At 46.1% G+C, this 27,810-nt stretch overlaps 1 protein-coding gene across 1 annotated transcript; it reads left to right on the top strand.

Moving 5' to 3' along the window:
* MAP6D1 (MAP6 domain containing 1) lies at positions 1–27,472 on the top strand. Its single transcript, XM_065410245.1, has 3 exons — positions 1–518; positions 21,695–21,812; positions 27,395–27,472. Exons 1-3 carry the CDS (start codon positions 1–3, stop codon positions 27,470–27,472), a joined length of 714 nt encoding a protein of 237 aa, XP_065266317.1.
* The last annotated feature ends 338 nt before the right edge of the window (positions 27,473–27,810 follow it).

The following is a 27,810-nucleotide window of genomic DNA, read 5'->3' as shown; positions in this document are numbered from 1 at the left end:
ATGGCGTGGCCCTGCATCAGCCGCGTGTGCTGCCTGGCCCGCTTCTGGAGCCAGCTGGACAAGTCCGACCTCTCGGTGCCGCTCACCATCCACAGCTACTCCGACATCGAGGAGCCCGAGGAGGGGGCGAGCCCGGCGCGGGGCGGCCCCCGGCTGGGCGCGGCGGCGGACGGCCGCTCCCGGGCAGGCGGCGGACAGCTGTCGTCCGGGCCCCCGCCCTCGCAGGACAGCCTGGCCATCAAGCGGTCGTGGAAGCGGGGGAGCCACAAGCGGGGCCCGGCGGCGCCCCCCGACAGCCAGCCCTTCGCCGCCGAGACCCAATACCGGCAGGACTTCCGCGCCTGGCCCCTGCAGAAGCGAGACGCCTACCTCTGGGCCGGCGAGGGCAGGAGAGACGGGTCCCCCGCCCCGCCCAGGTCCGTGTACGTCCTGCCCGCCGGGGACAGCGACCAGCGGCCAGAGGCCAGCAGCAGGCTGAGCTGCTCCCCGCCCGGCGCTGCCAACACCACCTCCTACAGGTAAGCTGGGGCGGGGCCAGTGTTCCGGGGGCTCCCTCCCGCCCCACACCCCCCCCCCCCCGGCAAGGGGGCTGCAGAGCGGCTGTCGGGGAAACATGGGGGTCCGGAGAGTTTTCCAAGGTGGCCGGGGATTTAGGGTGCCCGGCTTGAAACACCTAAGAGATGCTGTTCAGAAAGAGCTGATGATCATTACAGGGTGGCTCAAATCCGGCATCCGGAATCTCTAGTTGCTCTTGGAAATGTGGCCCTGAAAAATCTCAGGTGTTAGTAATCTCCCCTCACCTTCTTCCAGGCTTTGCCAGCCCTATCGGTGCTGGAACAGGGTGCTGGGGGTGCAGCACCACCCCCTGGCTTGAAGTGGTTTCCATCATATACAGGGTTTACACTGTGGTTTAATGGCTCTCAGCACCCCCCACTATAAAAATTGTTCTGGCACCCCGGCCAGCCCTGTATTTATTTATTTATTTTGCAGTGCTAATGAGCACTGTCCTGAGGCAGTACAGTATGTGTAGTACGATTATCCATAACTGGAAGTCAAGTCACTGTGCGTATTTGATTTTGGCTTTTGCCAAAGAATAACAGGAGTAAAAAAAGCACTAGTATAAACAGACGCAGAACTCATAATGCCAACTACAATTGCAATACCGTAAGTGCTGTACTGTAAAATACAATACGACAGTGAGCATAACCAGGACCCATAGGTACCATCAACAAAATGGTTACACTGAACTACGTTAGGATTATGACATCAACAAATGTTGGAATTGTTTAACCCCTGGGGCACTGCATTTACTGTGAATTTGGGGGCCACATGCTGTATCCCCAAAACATTTGTGAAACATGAATGTAATTGGCATACGTCTAAAAGGTGATATTTAAACTGTTAATATTTAAGCCAGGAAAGTTCACAATTATTTAAAATGATGTCACAAACCACCTATATTTACATGATTTTAAATGATTGTTTTATTTTGTTTTATTTTCCTTTTGTCTTTCCTGAATTATTATAAACATTTATTTACTGGAACAAGAGATGAAACTGGCTACTTCTGAGTTCTGTTCTACTCTGGAGTTCTCCCTCCATGTCTATCCCTGGGTATATGAGCCTTTAAAAATAATGTAGGTTATTAAATAATGTACCAAGTTCACTAGAATGGCGCTGAGGAACTGTTTCATGGCCTCGAATAATCACACATATGGCAGTTTTTAAACATGCCTTTTAGGTATATTGATAGAGCAATTAATCTTATTATAACTGGGTAACAGGTATTTATACATTTTTCACTATGTGTTATTTACCCACCAGACATATCGCATTCTGTTACAACCGATTAGATAAATATGCCATTAAATGCCTTTAAGACAAAAATATTTGAATCCCTTGGAGTGATTATAGTCCAGCATGTGCATTTATATTGGTTACCTTATCACTCCATACTCTGGAGAGCTGTCACAATATAGATGTGGATATAAAAAAATTGTCTTTAAAAAAAACTGTGCAGCAGTTGACCTTAATCATGCATCTTTTCTCGCTTATTAAAAACAGCAAAAAGCCTAGCACATAATATAGAAAAAAGGCCCTGTAAAATGACAATTGTTAATAGACAAAGGCAATTTGAAACAGAACAAAAAGTACCTTAGACCAGCAAACACTATAAAATGACATAGGCAAGGTTGACCAATTAGAAACTCATCCATCTTTAATTTCTGTTTTTTAAAATATGTTTCTGGTTATTCTATCAGACCCCAAAACCAAGGGAATAGTAAGCACTCATTACAATCACAGATTTTGCATTGTGTTTCCAGTTGTCAGTGCATTTGTACCTTTCACACCATCCTTCCATCTGACTGCTTCATTCTTGTGCAGGGCCCTCAAATAACATCCTCCAAATGCAGAAAAGTGTGTACATTTTAAGACTCAGTAGGTAGACAGGGAGCAAGGGGGATAGACCAACCTGCAAACCAAAACAGCAATATTATAAGAAATCCATGTCTAGGAACTTCATAACAGCCGCAGTGATAGAGCACACTGCCCCAAAGCCACAGCCTCTTACTGTAGTAGTTGCATCAGTATGAAAACCTGTGAAATGTTTAAGCAGTTCTAGGGTTATCCACTAGAGATCAAATGGTACAAACAGACCTACCCATACATTAACCAGCACATTTGTTTACCAATATAGTCCTACAGCAAGTTTATATATCCTCTTATTAGTTTTACTCAGGGAAACACTGCTCAGCCTCCATCCTGCTACAATAATTTTCCCTATCTTCTCCAATTGTCATCTGCATAACAACTGATCACATTTTAAAGCCACTAGGTATAAAACATTCAGATCATATTAAAGATAGCTAAGTGCTTTCGAAGATAAATTATAGGAGTCACAGTAAATGACAGTAGGAGAGAGAATGAATGGTTGCTTGACAGCAGAAAGTTTACTAGTTTATGAATGTCTGGTTTTTAAAGCTAACAGGATTGGGCTTCATTAGCTTGGATGGGTTAATGACTAGTGGTCTAGTCTGATTGTTATACTCTGACTGGGGCAGTGCTTTTTATCAGTGATTGGTTGTAAAACCATGGGTGAAGCATGTCCAATCCATAGACAAATACACCTCTACCCCGATATAACGCTGTCCTCGGGAGCCAAAAAATCTTACCGCGTTATAGGTGAAACCGCGTTATATCGAACTTGCTTTGATCCGCCGGAGTGCGCAGCCCCGCCCCCCCGGAGCACTGCTTTACCGCGTTATATCCGAATTCGTGTTATATTGGGTTGCGTTATATCGGGATAGAGGTGTAGTGGAATCTCCTTCAAGCTTTGAAATACACCCCTTTTCTCCCAGTCAGGAGAGTCTGCATGGAATAGAGCAGGGGTGGTCAAACTTACTGGCACTCTGAGCCACGTACGACAATGTTCAGATGTCTGAGAGAGGGGGCACACCTGCCGGGAGCTGGGGTTAGGGACTTCAGCCCCACTCCTGTTGAAGCCTTGAGCCCCAGCAGGTGCGCCCCGCAAGGCTGAAACCCTGAGATCCCCCTCCCCGCTGGACAGAAGCCCCTACCCCACCACCTCACTGCAAGGCAGAGGTCCTGAGCAGCCCCCTCCCAATCTGGTAGGGTGGAGAATGGGGGGGGGGACCAGGGGAAGGGCTTGCAGGCTGCACTTTAACCATAAAAAAGCCGCATGTGGCTCGCAAGCCACATTTTGGCTACCCCTGGAATAGAGGAACCCCTCTGCCGTACTGCCCATCCCCTGATGCTAGGTTATTTTCACCACCATGACTCTCCAGCCTCCTACACCACATACTTTTTATAGTCGTTTGAGGGCAGCTTGGTGGCCTTTTAACTCCTTCCCCTCTATTGTCTTCAGGGCATGGCTGGCAAGCCTCATTCCCAACTCCTGACCTCCAAGATGGTCAGGTGGTCTCCTGCATTTTCTTCTTTTAGGGAGGACGATAAAGTCAGGCTTGCTCCATCTTAGTTCATAGGGTTAATTTTCATGGCAGCACTCCTCACCTGTTCCTCCAACCTGCTATAGTGGATCCAGCCTCCTGCTGGCTGCTCTTACTTTACTGCGTTTTGTAGGCTCTGCCCAGGGAAGCCTGCCTAGCAGCTCATCCCAGTGGGTGAGGTTTCCTCTAGGCTACAGGAAGCCGATGACACTAGTGTTTTCGTAGTGAAGTATGAATGGCTCTGCCGTAGCGACTGTGGGCTGAGTCAGAACAAATTCCTTGCTTCTGCTGAATGGGGAAGCAGCTCGGTGACCTGGTCACCTGATGAAGACTCACCTTGTGGATTAGATGGCACTGGACCTTATCTTCCCCCAAAGAGTTCAGGAAAGGTGAGTATTTCCTGCCCAAACATAGACAATGGGAGTGAGGGGGAACTGAGGATCACTAGGCCACCCATAGAAGAGGGGAAATGATGGGAAGAGCCAAGGATTGGAGGAGCCAGGGGAGAGTACAGGCCTGGCGTGGGAGGGATCAAAGGAGAGCCACTGACACCTCACAGGGAGGGGATTCTCTTTCCTGCTTGCCCAGGGAAATGGAGAGAAGAGGACTTTCTTCCTAGGCTTGGGGTGGGGTTTGTCTCTTGTCTCGTATTTGAAGGATGGGTTCCTGGCCAGGGTCTCTCTCTCCTCCTCGGCTTTGAAGATCGGGGTCTCTGAGCAAAGTTCTTCTCTCTCCTTCAGGGGCTGGGAATCTCAGACAGGAATAATCCCACTTCTCCCCCGCTCAGAGAATAGGGTCCCTTTCCATAGGTCTCTTCTTTCTCCTCTTCCCCCCAACCCACAGTGAACACTGTTTTGAATCATCCCCATCATAGATGCTCTAGCACAACTCGGTACCAAACCAGGTCAAACTGAAACAGACTTCACAAGGTGAGCACAGATGGCTGCTGTAAAGTGAACAAGACAAAGTCAGTAACCAGCAACCATATTGCCATTGGGAGTGACTGTCAGCTCTCAGAAGCTGAAGGCAGCTGGCTGGGCCTGCTCAGTATTGAGAGAGAAGCCCTCCCAAGGAAAGAAAAGTTGATTTGAACAGATACTGTAGAAGAGTTCAGATTCAGCTTGTTTTATTCCCTGTAGTCAGTGTGCCCTGCATTTTCTGGTTGGTTTATTATTGTAAATTTTGAAATTTTAGTTATTTTTGAAGAGTCTGAAACTTTGGCTTCACATTTCAAAGGGACTTGTGGAATTTTCACTGTAGATAAGTTTTCATACTTTTTTCAAATATATGACAATAAACTTTCAGTAAATATGAAATATTCTAAGGTTTGTTTTGTTTGCACCAGGCTGATGCTACTATTTCATCTCTTGAGGAACTTCACTCGGCAAATTCTGCTTCCATGTCTCTCCCCACATTTTTAGGAGCTCTTACTGAGTACAGAAGGAAATTCAGCACCATACCAACACAGGCTGTATTCTTTTCCTTACAGTATGAACCAAGTCATCCTGACCTACTATTTTGCAGAACAAATCAACCAATGGAAACAATGATCAATGGAAAGGCCCAATCCAACTCAGACTGACTTCTGTGAGAGTCTTTCCATTGACTTCAGTTGGAGCTGGATTAGGTCCCAAATGAACTCAAAATCAAATTGAACTTCCAGCATGTAGCTCAAGCCAGATCAATATAAACCACACAAAAAGGCAGGAGTGGGACATGCTCCAAGTTTTGAAAAGATCTTTGTGGCTACCTCATCCTATTAGTTTTAACAGAGATAAAAGACAGGCGGGATCTACTCTTTCCACTGTTCCCCAGAGGTGACTTCCAGTTTAAAGAGGGTCCTTATTGTCACAGTAAAAGTACTTCCCCACTGGCATTAAATCCACATTGACACAGTGGAGTCTTTCACACATCAGTTATTTTGTAATGTGGCATTTTGATTGCATTTTACAGGCATTTAAAGCAATGTGAATTTATTGTTTAGCTCCACAGTGTCCTGCAATGACAGAGGTTAGCAGCAGGAATGATTTGGAGTTTCAGGATTCTACCCAATATACGCATTACATTAGTCAGGTACTGGACTTCCCTCATCTTTTTAGTTTGGAAGTAACTCTCTATGTTGGGGAGGCCATGTGGTCCAGTGCCTAAGCTGTTGGCCTAGGAATCAGGAGACAAGAGTTCTAGTCCCAGTCCCAGCTTTGCTGTATGACCTTGGGCAAGTCATTTTGCCTCTCTGTGTCTGTTCCCCATGTCATCTATTTAGATTATAAACTCTTTGGAGCAGGGATTATCTCCATGTAAGTATAGTAACGAGCACATGGAGCTTCTTGGTGATACTGGAAGACAAATAATAATCCACAGAAATCATGGGAACTAAATGTTCCATCATCCTGGAGTTGGTACTTATCCGCAAACTAGCATCACAGAGAAGACTCATGCATGGGAGGGCAGGGCTGTGTGGGATCCCAGTATCAGCATGTACTTGTTGCCTATGTAAAGTGACCAGCATTGAGCAGGAACTGCCTTTTAATTTTTATATTTTTATCTTGGGAGAAAACAGAAATTATATGCAGAGAAGTAGAGTAATGAAAGCCTAAGCCTGATGCACTAATCACACATACATCAGGAATGTCAGAGTTAAAGGCCCCTCGGGTATCTGAACCCCTGCCTTCTAGTGTGGGAGTATTTCGAGTATTCTGTCGCCGCATGGTCACACAGAACAGAGCAACGTGACAAGCTCTTCAGCAAATGGGATGGAATGGAATGAGGAGGAAGGGCTTTTCTCTGTAACTATGGATGCATGGGGGATAGCATATTGTTTTACTGACTATGCTATTCCCCTGCATTTGAATACTGCTCCTGCAGTATGGTGTAAACAAGGTGAACTGTGGGGGCTGTTTCATGTTAAATAGAACATTTTCTTTTAAGTGGAAAAACACACACTGTGTGATCAAGACTGATACCTGAGAAGCAGCATTAATGTAGCTGGGGGGGGGGGGGATTTTAGCCTGATCCAGCAATACACATAAGAATATGAATAGTTCCATTATAATCAATGTTTAAAGTTGGCTTTACTTGCTTAAGTCCTCTGTTGGATGGGGCCATTAATACTAATAGCACAAAAGTGAGGGCTTCAAAGATGCAAGCTTTCAGGTGCTCTGTTGCAAGGGTTCTCAGACTGTGATCTGGAAAACCTTCCCAGCAGTCCAGGTGCACAGGATTTCAGATCACAGCAAGGCGCTGGGAGGGCAGATGGCCACAAGAGGATCTTTCTGTTACAAAGTGGTCTGCAGCGTGGAAAGGTTGGAGAACTGGATTCTATTGCATGCTGTTGGGAGGAACAGATCCCTTCCCCATTCTACACACAAAACTATGGCCTGGATTAGCCATGGGGGGATAAAAGAACCATTACAGAAACCAAACAGCAGGGGTCATCCACCCACATAGTCCTTTCATACAATCCACTGAGAGAGGTAATGTAGCTCCCCAGCAGCTAAATCCACATGCTGATCCAACAATGAATTCAAGGAAACTACCTGGTAACCCATGGGATGATGCTGTTGTGATAAAGGTAACCCTTCTCAACCACTTCTATATAACATACTTACATGGCCCCAGTTACCATAGTGTCTGAGTGCCTCACAATACCCCTGTGAAGGTGCTCAGATAGTACAGCTATGAGTGCGGTATAAGAACCTCTATGGAATAGATAGGGAAGTGCTATTATCCCCATTTTACAGATGGGAACTGAGACACAGTGAGGTTAAGTGACATGATCTAGGTCACAAAGGATGTCTGTGGCTACCCAGGGACTTGAACTCAGGTCTCCTGAGTGTTAGGCTAGTGCCTCAGCCACTGGACCATCCTTCCTTTATTGCCATCCACTTTTCTCTTCCTCCCACTATCGTCTTTCTCTGCTATTCCTTTTCCTTCTTTCCCTTCACCTCTCCTTCTTCCCACCTCCCTTATCACTCCTCCTTTCTCTCTAGCCAACCTCCCTTCCTTAGGGTTAGATTTCTTTGAAGATTGCAGCTCTACGCTACAACCACTAGAGGGCACCATGATATTTCTTACTGGAGCTGGACTGACATTCTATCCAGCAGAGGGCAGCGTTTAAGATGCTACCCAGAGTCCCAGCATATTATAGGTGGGTTTGCTACCACCGCCAGGGCCGGCTTTAGGCCAGTTCAACCAATTCCCCTGAATCGGGCCCCACGCCTAAGAGGGCCCTGTGCCCAAGCCCCGGTACGGCATCCCGGCAAGAGCCGGTGCGCCGTACCGGGGTGGCCCGGCTTCCCCAGGGAGCAATTTAAAGGGCCCAGGCCCTTTTAATTGCCACCAGACCCCCACTGCTGGAGCCCTGGGGTAGGGCTGCGGGACTCTGGGGGCTATTTAAAAAATCTGGGGCTCTCACTGCCTCTACCGCCCCGGCCCTTTAAATAGCCGCCGGAGCCCCCCTGCTTCCCCAGGGCTCCCATGGCTATTTAAAGGGCCGGGGCGGTAGAAGCAGGGGAGCCCTGGGCCCTTTAAATAGTCCCCAGAGCCCTGGGATAGTGGGGGGCTCGGGGGCTATTTAAAGGGCTGGGGCTCCAGCTGCCTCTGCTGCCCACAGCCAGCCCCTGTCTCCAACCAGCCCTGCACCTCCTGCCTGCAGCCAGCCCCTGCTGCACCCCCTGCCCTACCTCCAGCCCCGCACCCCCTGTCCGCACCAGCCCTGCACCCCCTGTCCTGCCCGCACCAGCCCCGCCCCCCGCCCTGCCTGCAGCCAGCCCTGCACCCCCTGCCCACAGCCAGCCTCTGCCACATCCTCTACCCTGTCTCCAGCCAACCCCTGCTGCACCCCCCTGCGGCCCTGCCCGAAGCCAGCCAGCCCCACACACCCCCTGCCCGCACCAGCCTTGCACCCCCTGCCCTGCCTGCAGCCAGCCCCGCACCCCCTGCCCTGTCTCCAGCCAACCCCTGCCGCACCCCCCCTGCCTGAAGCCAGCCAGTCCCGCACTCCTCTGTCTCCAGCCCTGCCAACCCCTGCCGCACCCGCCTGCGGCCCTGCCTGAAGCCAGCCAGCCCGCCGGCCCCACACACCCCTGTCTTCAGTCAGCCCCGCACCCCTTGCCCTGCCTGCAGCCAGACCCTGCCTCCAGTCAGCCCCATGTCCACTGGTGCCCTGCAGTTCCCAGGGCAGTAACCCTGCACACCTGCTTCAATGAGGGGGGCAGGGAGCAGCTGGGACCCACACATGTGCACACCACTAGGGTGACCAGACAGCAAGTGTGAAAAATCGGGACGGGGGTGGGGGGTAATAGGATCCTATATAAGAAAAAGATCCAAAACTCGGGACTGTCCCTATAAAATTGGGACATCTGGTCGCCCTAGCACACCCCCAGGGAGTGGCGGGGACCCACACGTGAAACGGAGCTCATTAATAACCGATCAACAGCATATATGACGCAATGTACATAATATATAATTTTATTATTTATATAGTTATGGAAAGTAAATAATACATGGAAGAAATGACAGGTTTTTTTTTTTTTTTTTTTTGTTAGTCATCCCTGCCAGGGCCCCGCCGAAAATGTTCGAATTGGGCCCCGCACTTCCTAAAGCCGGCCCTGACCACTGCCTATTATTAAGGTTGCCTGATACCTCCCATTATCCGACACTGTTTTCAGTTGCTTATACCTTGGTTATGGTTGCCAGAGTTTAACCATTTGGGCTGAAATTTTCCATGCTGGGTTTCTGCCTCTGGCTGATTTTTTTTTTTTTTTTTTGGAATGTGTTAGCCAAACTGGTTCAGCCATTTCTGAGAATGAGGCTAGGGGTAAATACATTGTTTTTTCAATGTTACAAACATTCTGGCAACCTTTTCTTTGGAAAGTGCTAATGCCCCAATGCTTTGGAACAGGGACTTGAAATTAGGCAGGGAGATGGTCTTTTTTTGTCAGGGATGTGCTTTTTGCCAACCCTGTGAAAATCTGCCCACATTTGGCCCAGTTATAAGCCTTTGAAAAACTGAAGTTCACACATGCTTAGTAGAGAATTGCTAGAGTTTAGCAGCTGAAATCTCTGAAGATTCCCTCCTCTCTGAGCATGCTCCAGCCTCTCATAACTCCTAGGTGTGATCAGACTGCACATAGAGTGACTGAGCATGCTCCAGCCTAGGGCTGGAGGGGCGAAGCCAGATGTTCACTGCAATAGCTGCTTCTATTTACTCCAGGCTGGGGTGGGGCTGGGCATTAGAACTGAGAGCAGGGAGCCTGATCCCACATGCTGTCAATAACCCGCGGCTGACATCCTAGCAGTGTGGAGGAGGAAGCCATCTGAATTAAATGCAGAGGGGACAAAAGCTAGACCTAGGTAGTTGTAAGGCCGACGGGGGGAGTAGATTGGAACAAGGAGCATGAGGGCGGAGGCTGGCACGGGGGGTGGAGACTGGGACTGGGAGTCAGGGGGCTGAGACCAATTGTCTGGGTGAGCGGACTAGATCTGGGAGCAGGGGAGGGGAAGACTGGGACTGGCAGGGCAAGAAGACTGAGAACCAGTGGGGCAGAAGGGACAGGAGACAGATCTGACAAGGAACTGGGATGTGGGGGAAGATCTGGGATTATCTGGGCAAAGAAACTGGGGCAAGGTGCTGAGAGAAATGTGGACACTGAGATTGGTTGAGAGCCTCGGGAATGAATGGAGATGGGGAATGTGGATGTGGACAGGTGATTGGAAGCCAGCGAGAGAAAAAGAGACAGATCAGGGAGCAGAGGAAGGACCTGGGACTGGCTTGGCAAAGAGACTGGGGATGAGATGGGGGTTGGGCTGCAGGGACCTGGGAATGGCTAGGCAATAAGATTGGGAGCAGGAGATGGGGGTTCCAGATTTGGCCCATGGTCTGCCTGTTGACTACCCCGATCTCCTGTATATCACAGGCAACCCACACCACCCAGTAGCTGCACATTAAACCCAACAGCCAAAATGAGACCTGTGTTACAGCCCACAGGAGACTAGACTATTATGTGCCCCAGGGAGAGAACAGGAGGGACCGAGGTATATCAGAGCCCCCCACAAAGGCAGGGAAGTGATTAAGTGAGCTATAGCCAGATAATCCTGGCAAATGACCTGCACTCCGTGCTGCAGAAGGCGGCAAAAAAACCCTAAGGTCACTGCCAATCTGTCCTAGGGAAATATTCCAGGTCAACCCCACATAGGATGATCAGTTAGATCCTGACTATGTGAACAAGAACCAGCCAATCAAGCACCTGAGAGAGAGAATGCTTGGTGCCACTTCAGAGTACTGGCCCACTCTGCCCAATGTCCTATGTCCAGCCTGATGCTTCAGAGGAAGAAGATTTAAAAAACACTTCCTGGGTATATAGCGTGTGGTGGGAGGGACATCCCTTTCTGACCCCGGTAGGGTGACCAAATGTCCCAATTTTATAGGGACAGTTCCGATATTTGGGGCTTTTTCTTATATAGGGTCCTATTACCCCCCACCACCTGTCCTGATTTTTCACACTTGCTGTCTGGTCACCCTAGACCCCGGCAGGCGCCCAGCTAAAACCCTGAAGCATGAGCTTTTAGGAACATAAGACATAAACCAGAAGTGAGCCCTAGGCTTCTGAGCCCTGCCCCCACCATCACAAGCAACTTTGTCATACAATCCCACTCAAACTTTTGAGTGTTCAACTTTGCAATCTTAATAATGTTCTTTTAACATAGGTTTTTATGTGTGTAATTAAGAGAGATTTTGGCAAGTCCCTTTGAATTTTACAGGTATTTGAATTAGCCTTGATAGGAGAGCATGTTAGCAAGTCTATAGTTTAGGAGTGCTCCTGGATTTCAGCAGCGGTAAGGAGTAACACTTTCTATCATCACCAATGGGCTAGGAGACTGCGTCCAATCCTGACAGACAACAACCTGACCTCAGTTATACATGCCTTTGTCCACCTCCTGTCTGTACTGTAGCAATGCAGTGTACCTGGACGTGAAACCGTCAGCCTTTAGGAAATGCCAACTAATACAGAATGTTGCAGCACGTCTCCTAAGCAACGCAGGCTACTGCCAGCACATCAATCCCATCCTCTGCTCTCTACACTGGCTCCCCACAGAGCGGAAGATCTTGGTCCTTATCTTCAAGATGCTCAATGGCCTGAAGCCAGCATATCACAAAGATCACCTAAGCTCCAGGGTGAAGACCATGGTCGCAGCTGTGCTGCTTAGGCACAATGGAATTTCCTATTTCTACCATAAGGCAAAGCTCATCTGAGCAGAAAACGGAGCTCTCTCGGGGACCAGTCTGAGACTGTGGAATTAACTCCCCCCACCAGACATGAAGGACCATCACAGACCTCGCCGTCTTCCACTCTAAGTGCAAGGCGCACTTCTTTAACCTGCTGTTGCTAATATAAACACAGACCAGTGTGTACATTTAAAAAACAAAAACAACCCCCTACACAATTCTTCCTCTGGGGAGAAGATGAGAGAGAATGAACCACAGGTGACAGATGCTAATCATGTCACTTAATGCTCTGCTGGAAGGCACTCAGATATTACATTGATGAGGCAGGGTAAGATCCTATGCAGAAGAGAACAGACATATTGCAACTATTTGAGTGTCACATTCTCCCATCTGGTATGATCTTTTCTCTTTATTCCTTAGTTGAGCAATGCTAATTTTAATGCGACATTTGTGAATGACACCGGTAAATTATTCATGCCAAGTAACCAGTGAAACAAGAACAGTGTACCTGGCATACTACTGAAAACAAATGTAAACTGTGAATGGTGTGATAGGAATGTAATGTGTCAAATCTATGCTTCAGATGCTACAGAAAAGCAATGTTAAAAAAAGACAACCCCAACATTACAATAATAGAATCCATGCATAAAATATTTCAACGTTTTGTATTTACTTTTTTTTAAACCACCAGTAATATTAAAAATGCTCTGCTCCCAAAAAGAGTGAAAACAAAAATAGACTTAACATATAGTTTTCACAGCATCAGTTTGTAAACCTTCAGGCAGTACATACAGTAGAGGATTAAAATACAGACATTGGCACTGTGTCTAAAAGCAGATGTGTAATTATAAATATCTAACATAGTATTTCAGTGGATTATTATACCTGATAAAGAAATTCCGTGATGCCCTACATTTTGAGCAAATGGTAGAACCTTCCTATGTATCTCACAGATAAAGCCTGTTTATTATTTCAAAAACATATGGTGAAATCTTGCAGACTGTTTACTAAAAGTGCACTGGTATGCAGCCACTTCCCAGGGTGACTTTGCTGTGTCAGCTAGTGTTAAAAATTCTGTTGCATGGCCACTAAATACACTGCTCACAAAGACAAGAAGGGATAATGAGCTATGCAGCAGGTATAGAAGTTGGCAGGTTCTCATCCTGGGAAATCCCTAAATGTGGGGGTTATTGAGTTTTCATTTGGCTTCATAACGGTCATCTCTTCCTTACTCGGTTCTCAAATCATTCCGAGTCCAACACGCAGCACTGAATTTCCAGTATGACACAGCTCCAAATCCCTGTTAGAATTATGCCCTGGCTGAGTCCTGCTATTCCTTGTGCCAGCAGGCCAGGTTAAGTGAAATGGGATTTGCCAGGTGAGAAAGGTGACAGCTTAGCCTTGGTGACAGCTGACTTCCAAAACTGCCCAGGACACAGTGAAACTAGCTACTAATAATACCACTTCTTTGTGGGCTACAGACCGCCTGCTTCCTAGCAGCATTAATGGCCAATCTTGCCTACACATAGGGCCATTCTGACAGCATATACTGTTCTACTGGATATGGAAGGGTTTGGACCAGATAAGTAAGAGGGCCTAATCTAAGCCAAATATAGAAATACCAATGCAGAGATGATTTCACTCATCACTGTGCTATATATCACCCCATCTCCCACCCCCCCATCAGAACTTCATGACAGTAATAGGGGAAAAACTCAAATCCCTTTTTCCAAAAGCAACCACCCCTCTCACACGGGCTATATAGAAGGTCTACTAGGTGTTAGCACCATAGTCCTATGACTCAAGCTGTGCTTGTTCTATCCAGTAGGTGGCAGTGGTACGCACTAACCAGTTTATTGAAATATTTCTAATCAGGCTTAAAATTGGAATTCACACCAACCCTTATGTAACTACAACAGTTTCTATTTACATTATATACTCTAGATCCCTCTCCGCTAGCCTATCTTATTGCCCTTTCAATCACCAGAGCGAGGTCAGTCTGTCCCAGAACAGAAGGATTCTATTTGAGGTTTCCTCCCTGGATGTAGGCCTTAGTCCATAGAGGGTCTTTCACCCCTTCAAAGTGTATTCAGGGCTCCCTCCACAGGCACCTCATGTCCTAACACATCATGACAGTACTAGATGAGTCTTGCAGATTCCCTTCTCACAATGTGTGCTAACCAAATTAAAGGATGAAGGGAGGGATAATTGTGACAGATCTACAATCTGTCCAGAGCTCCTGTTGGATAACCATTTGGAAAAACACCAGACTGGTCTCCTGAAACTCCTTTGCGGAACAACCCTTAATTTCACTTCCTGACAGCAATTCAGATGTCAAGGAATGGCAGGGAGGCTGTGTTACATTTTACAGGTGAATCCAATTATTTTAAATCCTTCCATCAACTCAAGAGCCAGTTTTCTATCCCTAAACGCAAGTTTTTAGCAATGCCTACAAATACGGTGTTGGGTCATTTCCATTTATATACCTCACCCTTACTCCAAAACAACAGAGAGTAAAACTACTGATGTTAAAGCTGCTTCAATTCTAAGGCCCAGATCCTCAGAGGTATTTAGGTGCCTAATTCCCATTGAAATCAATGGAAGTTGGGCACCTAAATGAGGATCTGTGCTTAAGTTACTGTCTCTGACACTGCTTCCTGCCTCCCCCATTATTGCTGTCACCGGTGTTTACTTTGCAGGTCTGGCTGGTGGTAGCCCCAGAAAGGTTGACACTTTATTAGAAAATACATTTCAGAGCCTATAGGTGATGAGCTGCACTTTATGCAGAATGCTGCACCCAGCAAAATTAGATAGTGCAACCATTATTTTGGTATTTGTGAATGGCTTGTTTGCCATGGCCCACTATCAGGGATTCTGGTAGTGTATGGTAGTGGGTTAAACACAAAAGAGTGAAGTGACAACACAGAATCAGCCTAACTTGGAGAGCACACACAATACAGGGACTGCTTTCACTACCTCCTTTCAAAAGCAGATGGCCAAGTAACCATTTAATGGCCATCCTCCTTGTAGAGCCTAACTAAAGCAGGTCAACAATTTTCAAATATATTTAAAAAAGGAAAGGAAAGGAAAGGGAAGGGTGCTTCAAAAAGTGTGTGCAAAATGTCCTTCCTTTTTTCCAACCAGCTCTAATCCTAGCTATGGAGGGTTCCTGGGAGCTGAGCATGCACTGTATGTTATACCCATTCCCCTACCCTTTGTGTGGTGTGTCTATTTCGATTGTAAACTCTTGGGGCAGGGACTGTCTACTAGTCTGTGATGGTGCAGTGCCAAGCACAATGAGTTGGGTCCCAGGCACTACTGTAATAAACATGACTATTAATAATATCCCTACGGATCACAAGAGATCACCTACCAGGATGTCAGTGTTTCCAGTTTAACTTAGAAAAAAAAAAAAACACTAACAGACTAGAGGCTGCAGAGAGTGTATGTCAACTGTCATATTGCAGTGGCTTAGCCAGTAGCTTTCTGCTCTCTTGAGTGTGTCAATCAAACTTTGCTTGAGGAGAGGGTGACCAGATGTCCCGATTTTATAGGGACAGTCCCGATTTTTGGGTCTTTTTCTTATATAGGCTCCTATTACTCCCCACCCCTGTCCCGATTTTTCACATTTGCTGTCTGGTCACCCTACTTGAGGAAACCCTGGTCTGGATTTGCAATCATTCATGCTAGATCAGGTAGTTCTACCGCAGGATAGCTCAGATAATTAGATGCAGGGCCAGCTCTAACTTTTTTGCTGCCCCAAGCAAAAAAAAAAAAAAGAGTGCCGCCCCCCGAAACACCCTTCCTGAGTGCCGTGCCGCCGAAACACCCCCCCAGCGTCGCGCTGCCAAAACATCCCCCCCAGCACTGCGCCGCCCCGCCGAAACAGCCCCCCCCAGCGCCACGCCGCCGAAACAGCCCCCCGAGCGCCACGCCGCTGAAACACCCCCACCCCCGAGTGCTGCGCCGCCGAAACAAAAACAACCCACCCCCCCGAGCGCCGCCCGGCCGAAACAAAAACAACAACAAAAAAAGCCTCGAGCGCCGCCCCGCCGAACCAAACAAAAAAACCCCCGAGCGCCCCCTGCCACCCCAAGATTGGCTGCCCCTTACAAGGTGCCACCCCAAGCACGTACTTGGTCGGCTGGTGCCTGGAACTGGCCCTGATTAGATGTACCAATGAGACAAGAATAGGCTTGGCAGAATTTGATTTTTATTTTTTATAGTTTTGATGGATAATATCCATGGGGTTTTTTTCTAAGCATTTTTTATTTGTATTGATTTAACAATTTTGTGACATTATGGGTTTTAAGAATTTTTTTCTGAGTTTTATCTGATTTAAATGTTCACAGTTGTGGCAAATTATGTGGGTGTCAGACAAATATTTAATAACAGTAGATGTTGATTCTAAAAGTTAAAGCTTTATAACCATTAAAATATAAATTGTCAACATCACATATCAAAATATACAAGGTAAATACCCTCAAATGAAATGCTAATAAGTTCTCAAGCAGCATTTTTTTACTTTGCCGTTCTGTAAATTTTTATCATCATCTATGGAAATATTTTTTCATTGATTTGTGTGCATACAGTGAAATCTACATTTAATGACATATTTACCAATAAAATCTAATCTTTCCAAGCCTAGACATGAGCTACTCTTTTGCAGTACAGTGAAACCAATTATTTTGCAGTACAGGGGAACCAGTTTATCATTGTCACTACACAAGCTTCTATTTCCTGTTTAGCTGACTGGTATAACAGGTGGCTGCATAGTGGAGAGACATAGATGGGGAAGAACAGACAGGCAAGCAGTGCGAATTAACTTTTATTTTCTTAGCACTGAAGCAAAAGATTCAGATTTAAAGAACAGGAGTAAATGAAAACTCCTCAGCAATTCTCCTCTATTTGTTCCACATTCACCATCAAGCCAGGGCCGGCTCTAGCTTTTTTGCCGTCCCAAGCGGCGGGAAAAAAAGAAAAAGCTGATTGAGCTGCCGCCGAAAGCGGAGCGATTGACCTGCCGCCGAAGCGCCGCCGAGGACTAGAAGTGGAGCGATTGAGTTGCTGCCGAAGTGCCGCCGAAGAAGAAGAAGAGAGGGACCGAAGGACCTGCCACCAAATTGCCACCGCAGACCAGGACGTGCCACCCCAGTAACGTGCGGAGTGCTGCCTCAGGCACCTGCTTCCTTCACTGGTGCCTAGAGCCGGCCCTGCATCAGGCAAAACTATTATTTTATTTCCTAGATATGGTGCTTTCCTAGCACTTGCCTTGTTCTTTTATATACTGTAGCGGAACATTTCCAGTCACTGAAACAGACTGATCACATGCGTTTCATGCAGCTGGGCCTGTCAGTAGGTGGGCTGTTAAAGCATTGCACTCAGCTTGGTTTCAAACAGGACACTGCCATCTTGAAATCTAACCTAATGCAAAAAATAAATGACAAAGGTACAACACCTGCTCACCCAAAGCACCCTGCTAATTGGTGTCTTTTTACATCCACATTTGCCTATTTTTAAAAATGTATTTCTTTTTCCTGTTTCTCTGGGGAAAACCCATAAGTACAACTACAGGGGGGAAAAAACCCACACATAGCTTTATCAATTGCACAAAGTAAATAAACTGAGAAAAGATAGAAACAATATTTGTACTTAGTCTCTCAGTTCTTCTAATCAGAGTGAATATTTAGTTGTGTTTTAACCTGCATTGACTGACAGGACAGTAATCGCTAGCACACAAACGTTTGTTTCTCATCGTGTTTACCCCTAGGCTGCACAACTAGTAACAAATGTGTGACCTGGAAGCTGAAAGTCAGACAGAATTTACTTTAAAAGGCAGCCAGGGAGGGAATGAGGGAGGGAATTTTTGGATCAACCACTGTTTGGGACTGGGCCATCTTAAAGCCAGTTGGACCTGTAAGAGAGATTCACCCAGGTCTCATGAAGACCTTTCCCATCAATGTGAGCAAAGGACATAGTCTGAAAATCCTGGTTCTAATTACAGAGGAAAACCCCTCTGGAGTCCGATAAGTGTCTGAGCAATAGAAAAGTGCCAGGCATGGGATAGTTATTCTATTTTTTTGCTCACCTTTCTGATTTGATGGATGAAAACAGAATGTTGCCCAGACACCATCACATTTTTTGCTCCTCGGACATTGGCTTAGGTGTACAGACTGAGCGGCAAGTTATTTGGTTTCCAGCCAAACTAAGGATACCACGATGCAAAGCCATACTTCTTCAGAGATGCCAAATCAGCAGATGATTTATTATAAAGTAATGAGACAAACTCGATCCTGGAAAGAGGAGTCTCAGATACTTATTCAAAGCTGGGAATACACTGAGCCCCTTTTCTCTTCTATGGTGTAATGATGGCATAGGACCATCATTAGGATAGATAGGTTAAGAATCAATGCAATCTGTATCCTTAAGGCAAGTCAGCCTTATGTGAGACAACAGGTTCAAGTACTTGGAAACTATTATGACATAATTAATGGTTAAGTAAGATCCCATTGGTACTTTGCCCAGTATGTCCTCCCCTCTGGCTACAAAGCTGTACAGAGCTTGAATTCAGCTAGCCATTCACAAATGTTTGAGATTCCCTAGGTTCTGTTTTGTTGTGGCTGTTCTTGGCTAATAGCATTTGTTTACGATACATATTTAAGCCTTCTATAGGGGACCTCTCCAGAGGTAACAAAGCACCAAATACAGACCAACAACAGTCTAAGGCCTGGTCTACACTGGGGGGGGATCGATCTAAGTTATATACGTGAATAACGTAGCTGAAGTTGACGTACTTAGATCGACTTACCGTGGAGTCTTCACCACGGTGAGTCGACTGCTGCCGCTCCCCCATCGACTCCACCTGCGCCTCTCACGGTGGTGGAGTACAGGAGTCAACGGGAGAGTGCTCGGGGATCGATTTATCGTGTCTAGACTAAACGCAATAAATCGATCCCCGCTGGATCAATCGCTGCCCGCCGATCCAGCGGGTAGTGTAGACATACCCTAACAGGAGAACAGGCCAGCCCAAACACACAGCCAGATATCATCGAAATATCTGCCACCAGGACAGTCCTGTTAAGTAACTGGTGCTAAGGCTGTGGAAAAGGGGTGGAGTGGGTAATAGGTGCTAAAACAAGGCAAAAGCCCAAAATCCAGTCATCAAGACCAGACCAGTTGAAATAGATGACATATGCAGTGCACACTAAACTCGGGCTCTGACTCAGGTTTGAGCCCAAGCCCCAGTTCCATCCACACACAAATCAGTCTGACTCAGGTCAGCATGCACGCAGGACCCGGGTCCTAGGACCTTACTAGGGGGGTTGGTCAGAGCTTGAGTCTGTACCCAAGTCAGAAGGTTTGTGTAGTGCAGCATGGATGCATTAGCATGGCTGTGAGACATGGGTCCAGCAATTGGAAGCCTAAGTTTACAAGACAGTGTGGACACTCAAGCACGGGTTTGGAAACAGAGATTCCACAGACCTAGGTATGCCTTCCCTGGGTGCTGGTCCTGAACAGACTTAAGAACTCATTGCAGAGTTACCTCATCTGAATAACCGCCAGGCAATGAAATGTAGGATAGCAAAGCACTGAAGTATCTTGGGCCCTAGGGCTTTATAGCATGCTGAGATTAGGAAAACATGCAGTGTTTTAAGACTGTGTCTAGATTTAAAAGTGTAGTGTAGACCAGGCAGTGTATATTTTAATCATATGCTTAGCTGAGCAAGATAAATCTACACATTCTAAAAACACACCTTTAAATCCTAATCTAGACAAAGCTTTAGCAACACATTTTAACTATCAGTATTTTAAACAGCATTTCCCAACTAATATCAAAAGGGTAGTCATGTTGAAAAAAAGGAGTTGGCTGGTTGTGATGAAACCTAGGCTCCCTGCTAAAACACAGTCTATTCTCCAAGTCCAGACACAGCTTAAGACTCTGAACTGTAGCCTTTGCTGCAGTAGCAGTTAGCGTAGTTTTTGCTTATGACTGTTGTATTGATTTTGATAGAATAAATGGGCCCAGAGAGTCCATGACCATGTCATTGTACAACTTTAAATAGTTCAGCAAGGCTCAGGGTGTTGAGTACAGACATCTTGGCCTGCTTAATATCATGGCAAAAACCACTAAAAAATCCATGCCAAACTTTGGCAATGTATTGATCAGGATACGCAGGACACACAAGGCAAGGGGTGATGAGCAGAATAGTCCATCCTCACATTATTTTATTCACCAATCAGGCTTAATTTATGACCCGCCAATTTTTGGTCCACTGATTTCCAGTTTCCCACTCCTTTGTTTACCAGGCACAATCTCAGCACAGTCCATGAGTTATATTAGTAGCCCTTTTTGTTTGGGCTAATTCAGTCTGTGTCCATACCTTTTCCCATCACTGTTCATTGTTATGTAGTGTTCCAATCACCTATAAACCGTTAGCTGCCTTTCCACAGTTAGACGCACAATTGGGACAGGCCAGCGATCTCCCATTATTACAGCAGGGGACACACAGCAGACTCCCTTAATCCTATCCCAAACAAGCAGACACATTTGGCTACTTCTGCAGCCTCCAGAATGGCCTGAGAGCACTAGTTAACCCTGTGATAAAGGTGCAGAGGACCATGGTGGAGGGCCAAGTTACTGGATAAGCCAGACACTGATAGCCATTTTTGAACACGGTTGATCACTGCAAGCAAGGTAGGGCAGCCTCTGCACCCATCTTACCAAACACAGCCATACTCCAGGCTCACACAATCTCTTCCTTGCTCTCCTTCAGTCTTAATGAGCCGAGCTTTCCAACCTCTCAGCCGCATGAAAATATCAGCTGAAGCATCAGATAGTCCATAATGGGGCAAAGAGGAGGTGCAGCTCTGACACATGAATAGGTAGAACACTGCACACTGGCAGATGTGACTGCAGCCAAGAGGGGTAAAACCAGATAAAGAAACATTAAGAAAATCATTCACTGAAAGCAAGTGAAACGCCATGGGGCGGAGGTCTAGAATCAAGATGCTCAGGGCATGAAAAACAGCTTTCTGTCCAGGAGGAAATCAGCAAGCAGCTCTAAAAGGGAGTGTGAAAGCTCCAGCAAGTAGGTGCAGGATGAAACTAGTGCAGTCAGAGCTAGTCCGTCTAGGCTGTTCTATACCCTTCATTGAGCATCAGCTTTCTAAGGAATACAGCATGCAGAGCTGGCTTCAGAGTCGACTTTTATTAGGTGTTGGAGTAAAAACGGACTTAGCAGACTGGTTTGATTTAACTGTGTTGGAAATTATAAGGAGGGTGACCAGATAGCAAGTGTGAAAAATCAGGACAGAGGGGAGTCTTATATAAGACAAAGCCCCTAATTTTGAGACATCTGGTCACCCTAATTATAAGCAAGCAGTTCCCAAACTTGCCTTTTGTATTTATTTGCTCTCACACTGAGCCGAGGTCCCTGCTGTCTGAACACTGCATTAATTCTGTATTCTGGGTCCTTCTGTTTTTACCAACTCGTTTCAGGCAGGAGTATCGTCCATGGACTGGAGCCAAGCCGTCAAAGCCCATAAAGACAAAGCAAGGCTTCATTATTCCAGAAGATCATTTTGTGCAAGAGACTAGCTACAGGGCAGATTTTAAGGTAATTCTACTTTTTTACAAACCCTGGAGGCCTTTTGAAGAGACCCCAAAGAAAATTCCATACCCCTTACATATTACCAATGCATTGTGGTTAGAAACCAAACCATGACTTGAGCAAATGCTCTTCCCTCAATACACATCAGTCACCTCTTGTTTTCAGAGAGACCTGGCAGAGGGTCTTCATAACTTTTAATTCAATGCTAAGGACAAGATTTTAAACTACATAGGAGTCAGGAAGTTCAAAATTATGGTTCCCACAGTAATCTTGACTCAGACATCTTCTTGGTCCGAAGTATTGTGTTACTGTATACAATCAATTTAATACCATCTGTAAATGTGCAGTGTGGTCAAATTATGCTAACAATGATGTTAATTGTGTTATTTGTTAATGTTAGGGGTTGCTGTGAAGCACATCTAACTTTGAACCTCCTGATTTGTGCATTTCAAATTTCAACCCTAACATTAACACTGCATTGTGTGCACAAACCTATGTTTGTAGGTATGCATGAGAGTGACTGTGGACACTGGGGCCACCACCAAAAGAATAAATAAATAAATAATAGAACTGAGCATCTATCGACAGAGATAGAGACTTCACTCTCCAGCAATATCAAGATACCTGTTCTAAGCAGGGAGTAAATATGCAGAGAAGCTGGGATCCTAGAAGTGTTAGATTCCCTGAGCATTTTCATCCTGTTTATAAGACACTGTACTGTGTTATATAACAAGCTTAAGCTTCCTTGCCGACAAAGCAATTCCAAGGGATGCTGAAAAACCTACAAGCAAACATTCTCTCTCTGTTCAGGACTTTTCCTAAGTCTCTCCTTAAATGTGCAAGGCAAACAGCATCCCACCAACTGAGAACGGATTACATGTGAGCAATACCCTACCCTGCAGCCTTCTGCAATGCTGTAGCTGCAAAGCTGGCCACAAGCTGCACCATCGACCTTGAACAGTAGGTGGACATGGTCTAACAGGCAAGACAGCCTCAACACTGCTGCAAGGCAAAACCACGCCGTCAACTTCCCTCTCTCCCGTTTGCTCTGAGGGGTATAGGAAGGTTTCCTCTGGTTTCTGTGGTGCAGCAAAATGGGAAGGACCAGTGATGCAGACTTATTAAAATGATACATTTTAAGGCTGGAATCCCTTCCATCTCACAGATGGGAGAAGATGAAGTTACTTTTTTCCTGTTCACCAAAAAGTCCTCCCTCCATGAAGCCTTGAGCTTAGAGAAGCCCCAACAACTAGAACTAGAATTAAAAGCCAAGGAGCTTGGAAAAAGAAATTTCAAACTTCAAAAATCTGCTCTGTGTTTTATTTCTGTAGGAGGCCTAGATCCATATTTCATCCATCGCTGTCGCATTCAAATACAACCAGCATTGGCCATAAACTTGAGACACTGGCCATACAGCAACAGCATGTAGAGAAATCTAAACCTGGCAGAGGTGGTAGGGGTGCCAAGAAGCAGTGCGGCAGGGTTTACATCTATGTCTGCTCTTCTGCTGAGTCCCCTGGCACGGTGGCATTTGATCATCTTAAACACAAAGTGGACCCAAGCAGATCTCTGTACGGCTCTCTCTCCCTTTCCGCCATTTGAGGAAGGGTTATTTGGGAAGCTAGGTGAAGAAATGGCTGGTGCAACGTTGCAGAATCCAGCCCTGGCCACAGAATTGCTCTCCAGCTTTGATTAAAAGTAAATAAAGACATATGTTTCTAGCCCTAATCATTGCAAAGAAAGCCTTCCAACTGTGAACCCAATTAAATAACTGCAGTAGGGTCTCCCTGGTGGTGACTGTCCCATTCATCTCCAGGGGATGTTAACTTAGAAATCAAATGGGGGCAATTTAAATGTCAACACTTAACCATTTCACTGCGGATTATTTTAACAGGAACATACGGCTAATGTGCTTATCCTTTAATCGCAAATTGCCTTCCCCTTCCCCTTTCTGAGCCGCCTAAACTTCCAGCTTGCTTCAGACAATCCCTGCAGTGCAGTTATATGTTTGCAGTACAAAATTCTGTAGCACATTGAAAATGACAAATGTAGGAACAGCATAAAATTGAATTTAATATCAAGTCCACACAAGGGACACGGTACTGCTTGCATTATTCATTTTCATATTTAATTCAAGAGCAGCCTCCAGCCCTTTAAAAACTTACTTGAAGCTGCCACTGAATCTCCAGTCTGTTGCACTGGGGTACTGCAGAATGAACAGGCATTTCAGCAGAATTTAGGTCAAATTGGACATGGGAGTACAAGGAGCCTGGACTACAGAATCTGTCAGAATAGCAGGCAAATGGTACCACAGGAAGAAATGTCATCACAAGGGGCTGTGCTATCAATGATTGAGGGGAAAAGAGAAGAAAGCATTACAGCTGAGCGCCACAGACTGTTGATTTTCCCTAGCAAGAGCTTAGCAAGGGAGAAGAGAAGAGAACAGTGCACAATACGAAGGCTAAGATTTTCAAAGCCACCTGGAGGATTTGGACTTCCAGTTTCCACTAATTAGCTGATTCCATATCCTGATTCTTGCTGAATTAGACCACCTGGTGCTTTGCTGAGAACCGGATTGAAGCTGAAACAATTTACTAACTCCCAAAACATTTCATGGGAAGTTGAGCAGGCTTGAAAATATCTCAGCCTAAAATGTCAAATAAAGTTGTGTTAGCGTCAGTCCTGTTCTCAGCAAAGTACAAAGTGTTTCAATACAGCCAAACTTTTTTTGGAAGGGAGAAGAAATGTCTGGGATGTGGTATCAGCAGTAGGACTCAAAGAGATTAAAGAAGAGCGAAAACAAGTGGATGTGGAATCCACAAAGAACTCTCCAAATGAATATCAGAGTAGTTTGCCTTGTTTGAGTCTTTCATAAACCAGAGTTAAAACTCATGGTGTGTTTGAATATTAAACTTTGGCCACAGCTTGTGTGATCCTCACCAGACATTATTACAAGAGTTGACATTCTTATGGAATGCAAAGATAAAGGGTCATAAGTTGCTGAACTGGAGAATTCTGGGCCTGCTGAAAGAGGAAAGAGATGGACAGAGACAGCAGACTTGTAGAGGGGAGAAAAGACCAGTTAGAATCTCCCTGCCTGCAAGCATAGGTTATAATACTCAAACAGAGCACAGAGCTGACCAAAATGTTGCAGTGAAACAAAAAAGAACTTCCAGTGCTTCCACGTGACCTATGATGCCATGGGATGCCGTGGAAGAGACCAGTTACAGACTCAAAACAGCACTTACTCCAGTCATAGGCGCCAACTGCATGGGTGCTCCAGGAAAAAAATTAGCGGGTGCTTAATACCCACCGGCAGTCAACTCCCCTCTCCCCCAGTGCCTCTCGCCCGCCGGCGGCTACGCTGATCAACTCCCTCTCCCCCATCCCCAGCGCCTCCTGCCTCCTGCAATGAGCTGTTCCACAGCATGCAGGAGGCGCTGGGAGGGAGGAGGAGGAGCGGGGCTGGGGCACACTCGGGGAAAGGGGTGGAGAAGGGGTGGGGGTGGGGCCTTGGGGGAAGGGGCAGAGCGGGGATGGGGTCGAGGGTGGAGCAGGAACAGGGTCAAGGGCAGAGCGGGGACAGGAAAAGGCGGGACGGGCTGGGGGCTTAGAGGAAGGGGAGGAGTGGGGGCAGGGCCTGGGACGGGGGGGGGGGGTGAGCCCCCCCGGATAGAGGGGAAGTCAGCATCAATAACTTCAGTTATTGATCTGAGGCAAAGATAAAATCTGAAACACATATGCATAGAGAGAAACCACCAAAGGCACAAAATATTGGCAGTAATGGCCCTGTCTCCCAGAACAGCAGAGTACAGAGGCTTTTCTATCATACCCAGCAAAGCAAACAGCATTACTGTGAGGAAAGCAATAGATTGGCATGAAGATGCTGCTTGGAAACAGCTAGATCAGACAGAGTGAAGATACATTTTGAAGTCACTCGTGTTTACTCAGCCATAGTAGACCTTTAAAAACCATTCAGGCTTTTCCTTTTTCCCAAGCCCCTGCTTGGTTACACGTGTGTGATTAGGTAACATAAGAACAGCCATACGGGGTCAAACCAATGGGTACATCTAGTCTAGTGGCTTGTGCCAGATGCTTCAGAAAGAATTAACAGAACAAGGCAATTATTGAGTGATTCATCCCATCATCCAGTCCCAGCTTCTGGCAGTCAGAGGCTTAGGGACACCCAGAGAATGGGGTTGCGTCCCTGACCATCTTGGCTAACAGTTATAGAATCACAGAAGATTAGGGTTGGAAGAGACCTCAGGAGTTCATCTAGTCCAATCCCCTGCTCAAAACAGGACCAACCCCAACTAAATCATTGATGGCCCTATCCTCCATGAACTTGTCTAGCTCCTTTTTGAACCCAGTTATACTTTTGACCTTCACAATATCTCCTAGCAATGAGTTCCACAAGTTGTTTTACAATAACCTGTACGTAGGATTTAGCTAGGGTTTTCCAGCTGTTGATCTCCACAGTGGCTTTGTTTGTGATATTATTCTGTTCACCAACATTTAAGACTCATCCCCAGAGGAATGCGGGGGGAAAAAAACAGATCAATAGCTAATTTCCTTTTTTCCCATATCCTGTTCTTATGGCCTTGCTCCTCTTCCTCACTCCTCCAGCAGTACTGTTAGAGTAATTAGGACCAAACAAAACTTACATAGTTATGCTTGAGGCCAGCTATCTTCTGAAGCCTGGGCAAAAGACACAAGTAAAGACAATTCCATTTAAATTCAGTTAGTCTCTTATTATGCTAAGAGAGAGGCTCTTCAGCTACCCTGCGTCAGTAGGTACCATCTGTTCACCACAGTGCTACACTTAGGGTGAAATCCTGGCTCCATTGAAGTCAATAGGAATTTTGCTCTGGAGTCATCTCTGCCATCTCTCTCACAGTCCCTACTTGAAGAGCATACAGAATATTCAGTATAGTTAACTTTTCTTCCTGAATGCTGCATGTGTGTGCCCAGATTGCAATACATACAGTACACTTGCTATTCCATAAAGCACTGAGCTCAGACATTTTTAGAGAGGTTTCTTGTTTGTGTCCTCCAAGCAGTTCAGACTTTGCACCATGCAGATCTCTCCTCCAGTCTCTTACTTTAATCAATCACTAGTCCAGTGGTGTCTTTGCTTTTATGTTTGTGTGAAACAAATGTTAGCAAGGATTTGTGAAAGGGTCAGCAGTTCACTCTGTGCACATTGGCTGGGAATCCATTAGCAACCTGCCAGCAAGAATCACTCAAAGATGCTTGTCTTGCTATTGTAGACAGCGCCTCCAGTCCTACCTGCACCTTAACCTTTAACTGTGTTGAAGGACCCAGTTACAACGAAGCAGCCCATCCAAACTGTTCTGGTCTTGCAGTGTGGATTGAACAAATTTTTTACAGTGCCCTGGAACTGTGCTATAAAAATGGTTCAGTCTCATCTACAGTTCCAGACCAACCTGTGTCAGGGGACTATTGTATGACACTGTCCTCCGACGTGTTTTATTTTACAGGAGAGGAGACCAGAGACATTTGGGCCAAGAACCCACATGATTACTGTACCCAGAAGTGGCGCTAATGCATATTATTTCCCCCTTTAGATTCCAGAAGCGAAGACCAAGTTTTCCCCCAACCCTTCTGCGGTTTTCCAGGCTCCTTCCCGTATCCTCAACGTGTGAACTTGGATCCGGTTCACGTCCAGGCATCTTAAATGTGGGTTGTTTGTAAAAATGTCCTGCTATGCAACTTTCATGCAGGGTGTTAAGATCAAAGAGACAATATCAAAAGTAGCTGCAGTGAGTAATGATATATACATAATATCTGTGAATACACAAATCGCAAAGCACTTGATTTGGAACTGGCAAAACAGACTGCAAGGGATGACCTAGTTTTTGTAGAACCAGGCTCATTACTATGCCAGCTGGTATCACATTAAGAGATTGACTTTGGGCAGCAAAGACAGTATTGCAGATAATGCCCCTACACTTAGCTGCATGGGCGGGGGGGGGGGGGGGGG

The sequence above is a fragment of the Emys orbicularis genome, chromosome 9 (assembly GCF_028017835.1).
Source record: "Emys orbicularis isolate rEmyOrb1 chromosome 9, rEmyOrb1.hap1, whole genome shotgun sequence".
Taxonomy (NCBI): domain Eukaryota; kingdom Metazoa; phylum Chordata; order Testudines; family Emydidae; genus Emys; species Emys orbicularis.
The sequence above is the reverse complement of the archived record's forward strand: the minus strand, read 5'-3'. Positions and strand labels throughout refer to the sequence as shown.

Coding starts and splice junctions, on each gene's coding strand:
- MAP6D1 (XM_065410245.1), top strand. CDS start 1: ATGGCGTGGCCCTGCATCAGCCGCGTGTGCTGCCTGGCCCGCTTCTGG. Junction 519..21,694: donor GCCAACACCACCTCCTACAG/GTAAGCTGGGGC, acceptor AACTCGTTTCAG/GCAGGAGTATCGTCCATGGA. Junction 21,813..27,394: donor GCTACAGGGCAGATTTTAAG/GTAATTCTACTT, acceptor TTCCCCCTTTAG/ATTCCAGAAGCGAAGACCAA.